The sequence below is a fragment of the Rhamphochromis longiceps genome, linkage group LG12 (genome assembly GCF_057381845.1).
Source record: "Rhamphochromis longiceps isolate RC_006_pf linkage group LG12, R_longiceps_female_GT1.1, whole genome shotgun sequence".
Lineage (NCBI taxonomy): Eukaryota > Metazoa > Chordata > Actinopteri > Cichliformes > Cichlidae > Rhamphochromis > Rhamphochromis longiceps.
Window position 1 is genome coordinate 38,796,333 of NC_140568.1, and position 6,453 is coordinate 38,802,785.

Genomic DNA, 6,453 nt, shown 5'->3' on the forward strand with positions numbered 1-6,453 from the left:
GCTTGTGGGTCTAAAGCACCAGGAAGAAAATCAAACAAGACATCATTTTGAAATAACAGCTGTTTTTTTTATTTATTTATTTTTTTAAAATTAATAGTTATGGTGAATAAATATAAGTTCCACAGAAAAGAAAGATAATGCAAGGAATTTCAGTATAAATAACAGTAAAAAAAAAAAAATCAAAATTTGATTAAAAGTTCTTGAAAATATAGAAACATTTAATATAACTTGATTGTTTTTTATGTGGAGTCCAAACTAATAGCTCTCTGTAAGTTATTGCTATCTGTTTCTTTCTACCTCAGGCAATGTAGCCCCCACACATGGGATAGTTGGTCAGAGCAAAACAATTAATCAATGTGAAGGCTGAGGAAAACAAACTGTCATAATTAGGAGATGTATTAGAGCCATTTCTCATTTTCCTGGTTGGCAAGTTGATTAATTACTGCCACAAGGGAACATGTTGATTGCTTTGAGCTATCAGGTTTGGAACAAAGACATTTCCGATAACGCTTTTATGGTAGCAACATGACGTTTTGGTAAACGGAGATATTTGCTTTATTAGAATTTGTTGAGATGGTTGTTATCATTCACACCTGTGATATCAAATGTGAAGCGTCAAATAGCAGCCAGCTAGAAAAAGATCCAGCTGTTAGCGCAGCAGTACTGGGGTTTACATTTGTTAAGAGGTGCCGATTGGTGGATTTGGGTGATAGCAGACAAAAGCAGCGATTTTCACCTTTTTTTTGTCTGTCAGGTTTAAGCTTGGATAATTGCTTCCCCAGTTGTGCCTTACTTATGTTGTCGATTAGACATTTGCATGTACTTTCTCATTTAAAATAATAAGAACAGCTCAATTTTCCAAAATATCAAAGTACACCCTTCATAAATTTTATAAAAAAAAAACCCTCTTTGGCTGTTTTAACCATGTCGGTTGTTATGTTTGTACTGAAATATCAGATATATTATAGAGAGAGACACTGTAAAGATCCTTAATGCATAACAGCATACTGAATGCATGAAAAAGTAGCATTTAAAAGTCTTGGACGGGGGTGGGGGGGCTAAAGAAAAGCTGCCACAAACTATAACCGCATTTTCACCACAAACTCAGCTAAACTTGTTCATAATCAGAGCAGGTATCCACTCCCCTCCAGGTACTTATGAGGCTGGGTCTTTGTTACTTTACCTTTCCCCATTTTTGTTCCTTTAACATATGAAACAAACATTTGCTCCAGCCATACCAGGTAATCCCCGGCTGCCTTTAGCAGGGTATGACTCCACTGTTTCCTCTCAAATACTTGTTTAGGCATTTTAGGTGGTGATGGCTTTGAGGGACATGTACTTTTAAAGATGATGTTTATACAATTTGCAAGCATTTTAATCCTGGCAATGGTTTCCTCTAGCTTCTTGTGAAGTGAAACGTTTTGAGGATTCAGGTTGTTTTTCTGGTCCTCCAAGATGTCATTTAGACCTTCATACATGAAGCGCAAGCTGCAATGAACTTTTGTCCAATTAGGAGGAAAGCTCTTCTGGACGTGGAGCTCAGGGAAGCCAGGTAACCAAATACCAAGGTGTTTTCCATTGGCTTCATCCTAAAAGAAAAGACAAGAGTGAGGCGAGGAGATTTTGAAGACGTGTGTTGCTCATCCCATGAATACGCAGCTAATCTCTTAAACTGCCTCTGAAAGGTCATGCAAAGCATCTCAGCATGAATCTATACCACAGCAAAAGAAGAAACTTAACACTAGATTTAATCAAACGATGTGTTTTTAAACCCATTATATACACAAAAAATCTGTGTCTCCTGAGATTATTCAGGCAATAGAAATAACAACTTTTTCTGTCCTCACAAAAATATTCCTCCAATCCCCTACAAGGACATGTCTTGTTTATTTTGTAAGAACCAGAAAAAAATACCCAGTTAGTTTAGTTAGTTAGTTTTCTGGCTGATGCGCTTTCATAGATAAAACTTGTTTAATCTACACCTGAGATGTAATTCTGTTAAAAAAAAAAAAAAGCAGACATCTTAATAGCAACAAAGTGCAATTTAACTGAAACTGTTTCAAAGAATGACTACAGAATTGCTATGGTACTGGCACTAAAAGTGTCTTAATCTGGAGTAACACACTCTAGAAATGAAGGCTGTGACACAGCACTACTCAGCAGAGCTTTGGGAGCTGCACTGTTTTTGCGAAATTTAAGTGATAGAAAAATTCAGACTACCTCCCCACAGCTATTGCGTCATCCAAGCACGCTGGCAGATTGCAAATAGCGTCACAAAACCACTTCTCTGGGTTGCACTGGTGAGAAAATGAATAGTTTTAAAGTTACTTACAAAGCATCTCAAGCTTTCATTGACCAAGCTTTCGGTCAGGGCTGTCAGGTGTTTGGGACTGCACGATGCACCTGCAGCATGTTTCTTTGGTGCAAGTTGTGCATCCAAGCCGTGCATCAGAATCGCCATCCAGATACAAGCCAGTTTCAGAAAACCTGTAAACCAAGTGTACAATCACAACATTTTAAGTTTGGTGTACTTTCTCATACAAACTACTTCACATTGTTGCATGGTATACTGTACCTGCTCTATATTCTCCCATTGTAATTCTCCTCATAGTTTACTGTGACAAGGGCAGTAGGTGTGTGAAATATAATTTTGCCCTATCGCTTACTTAACCATATCCTCTGATGAAGAAAGTCAACCACTGAACCAATCAATTCAGTTTCTTCTGGCAGGTCACCACCTCTTCCACCAAAGGAAATTACTGATGATGATGATAAGTATTCTCTAGACTCTAGAACAGTTAGATTATAGAGTTGAAAACTAAAAAAAAGAAAAAAAAAAGAAAAGAAAAACTGATATTAAAAGATAAATGGGTTAGTTTCTCTGCAAAAATTTAAAAAAGGAGACTAAGAAACTAGGTTGTAGATAGCAAGGGTATATTTTAAAAACTGGCTGCTATTTATCTTATATGAGCTACATAACATAAGTGAAATTGTAGTTTGTGTAAGTGTGAAATGCATGATTATTTCTTAGTTTTTAAATGAGCTTTCTTTAGCTTACGTAAGTAGTTTAGCAAGAATTCTGTGATGACATATGTACTCTATGAAATATTCTATAAATGAGTCATGCAGTACTGCGTAGATGCAGCTAACCACAGCCCAACAGTTTTGACTAGTTTCATGTCCTGACTAAAATTTTAACTCAACCCTGTTGGTTGATCTCACAAGCAAATCAGAGGGAGAAGAATTTGAAATGCAGCTCAATTCAAAACGCTGAAGTTGGATTAAAAGTAAAATTTTTGTATTTACAAAACACAAACGACTCTTTCCCAGCGTAAGTTAAAACAAAACAAAACAACAAGCTGATGAATCTGAATTTAATGTAGGTCGTAAGGTTTAGTTAAAGACTTTACAGAGGTGAGGTCATTGCTGCACTTTATATAAACCGCAGACACCTGCCTCTTGTATACAAAGCAGTTGCCATTTTCAAGAGATAAATATATAATAAAAACACTAAATAAGTTAAAAAAGAACTGGCTGGAAAATAAATAAATAAATAGGTTACAGAAAATTAAGCTTCAAACAGAAAAACAAAACAAAACTAAAACTTGCAAGTTATGTAATACTCTCCACATACAGTATGCATTTCAGAAACATACAGAAACATCATATTTCAGTTGAAGGCATCAATTCACATAAACAATTTTCTGTTGGTATTACATAATCTCTGGGTACACATACACAACCCACAATTTCAGTAGAAGGTTGATTATTGCAGAAAAAGTTTACACAATTTGACAAGTTCCTCTGTTTTAAGAGCACACTGGTTTTACTCATCACTGTACCTTAAACAGGATGTGATAATAAATACACACACACCAGCACAGCACATATGCACACTCGAATAATATTAAGTTATAAATAAATGACAAATTAATGAATGAACCTTTCTGAAACACTGGAACAATTAAATAATAAAACATTTTAAGATATTGTTAACACTGCGACTGGTATTATATTAACCATAACAAAATAAATAAATATTCTCAAATATAAATAATTTTGCAAATTTAAGCTACATCATATTCACATTCAAAGAAATAGATAAATAAAAACAAGGTACCAGTAAATAATTAATATATGGCCAAAGAGACCATTCTGAAATGCACAACTTTGAATTCCCTGTCAAAACATCATCAAGGGTTAAAAAGGAAACCTTAACCGTGACAGGAATAGCAGAGAGGTGGTGGATCCCAGATAACAGAGATATTTTCTCAGTCTTATTAGTGACAGAGTGTCTGATTAACTACCGTCAGCACTTGTTTGGACCATTCCGTCAGTCTGACCGCAACACTCCATACATAAATTTTTTGTTTGTGGTGATCGGTTAACTCTCGGGGTGGGGTTGGGGGAGTGAAATCGAATGGTCCGAGCATAGTCTTTATCATAATGTTTAAATTTTCTAGTGTTTTTTCAACGCGCTCTGTTTTATTAAAAATTTCAACTGGGTACCTCAAAAGTTGTTGGTGATATTCTTTGGCTTGTAAAACGTGTAACTTAAAAAGCTCATTCTTGATATAGATGTTCTGCAGCTTCTCACAAGTGCTTTCACCAGATATCTGGGTGTCAGGAACTTCAGGTCGTATTGTCTCATTCCTTTTTCCATATTTTTTTATCTGTAGGTAAAAAAAAACAGGTAGAATTCACCATAAAACTTGTAAAATTCTTATTCTCTATTCAAATAAGAACAGAACCACTTGATGCTTCAGCCTTGCACTGAGTTTTGTGACACGTTCATACAAGTAATAAGAACAGTCATGAGTGAATAAATGTAACTAAATACACTTTGGAAAAAATAATGTGCCGTGTACGTCGTCAACTTGTCTATTTTTGTGCTCACAAACAGCAGATTCAAAGAGACATGACGGATTCATGTCATTCAGCATTACTAATTTAAGATTTATATTTATATACTTCCATAAGTTGCAACCCCAGCAGGTTCTTGCACTAGTAGTTTAGATTAAAAGCACACAAGTAAGACACTAGGCATTTACACTGAGGGGCCTTTGAGAGTACCGTTATGTATTGGCTACTTAAGCTCTTACTGACTACATCTGTTCATGCAAACATCCACTATACATCAGTGAGCATTTTAAACATTTTCGACAGACGCGTTTTAAATATTACATGAAGTAAACTCTAGAGTTTAAAACCATTTTAAACAGGCTTTCTCTGAGGACAGACATGAGGTGAAAAATCAAGACTAAACTCTGGAAGATGATTGAGATTAAATATGACATATAAGATTTGGATCAATTTTGCAGCAGTTAGGTAAAGTCTACAGAATGTCCTGTGTATAGTTACAGCAATCATGCAAAGAGTATATGACAGCAGATTAACTAGATGGTACTTACAGATAAATTCAGTAGCTCAGTTGCTTCGAATTCGAATAACTTGGCAAGGTCATTGGTTCTCTTCAAATGATCACAGGAGTTATTAGATGGACAAATCGGAGCAGAAAACACAGGACTCCACTGAACTTCCAGGAAGATCAAGAGGATTGCTGAAGAAAAACAAAAACAAATGGAATTGGACAATGTTCTCTTAAACAAGAAATTGTAAAATTACCAAAATAATGCAACCAGATTAAACGAGTAGTATATGAGGCTTCCTGATGTAATGATGAAACTATGTAGTATCAGTTGTATTTGTTGATCAAATGGCCTAACCATGTCAAATTTGTGTTTGTTAAATAATAATAAAAATATATATTTACCATAGTGCAGGAGAGATCTATTGAGTTTAGAACCCATAGTAGCAGTACTAACTCTTATCCTCAGTGGTCCGTGATAAACCATACAAAACAGCAACATGCAACTTTGCTTTGGTAGGCCGGCTTAAATTGCATTTTAGGTACACCCACATTCACCTCATACAAAGGAATTCCATGACAAATTTTTTTTTAACATCACTCACATTATGACATATTATTGGATCATATGATTTCATAAGAGGTGTGACCATGGTCAGATAGACCTCAGATAACTAAAATCCTCAAAATATATCAGAGCATGAAAAACATTCCATCTGCATGCGATGTGGCTTGCATTATATAGGCCAGGTTTTTAAACAGAAGTTGGATAACATGGATAACGCTCAACAATAAACCATTTGAAAGTTAACACAGGAAAAAGAAAATCCCATTTAATTAAAATAATATATTAAAACTTTGACAAAGACTCATTAGTACCCACTTCTGTTTAAAGGGGACACAAGTCAGAAAGGTAGGGAAATATTGTGTAAATAGGTTTGATAAAATTTTTTTTTTAATTTATGTCTTATTAAGGACATTAACTGCATCCAGTATATGTCAAGTAAAAAGAAAATCGTATTTGTCTCTTATGTTTTTCCGATATTACCTGCCCATCATGGTTTTATGTAACTTCCAACCACAAA

At 35.1% G+C, this 6,453-nt stretch overlaps 1 protein-coding gene across 1 annotated transcript; it reads right to left on the bottom strand.

Annotated features, from left to right (window-relative positions):
• Window positions 1-256: 256 nt before the first annotated feature.
• Window positions 257-2,740, bottom strand: LOC146657898 (uncharacterized). The gene is made up of 3 exons (XM_085427058.1): window positions 2,576-2,740; window positions 2,333-2,487; window positions 257-1,589 (listed from the first exon to the last, which is right to left on the bottom strand). The coding sequence occupies exons 1-3, from the start codon at window positions 2,607-2,609 to the stop codon at window positions 1,125-1,127; spliced, it is 654 nt and encodes a 217-aa protein (XP_085283184.1). The 5' UTR covers window positions 2,610-2,740; the 3' UTR covers window positions 257-1,124.
• Window positions 2,741-6,453: the final 3,713 nt, after the last annotated feature.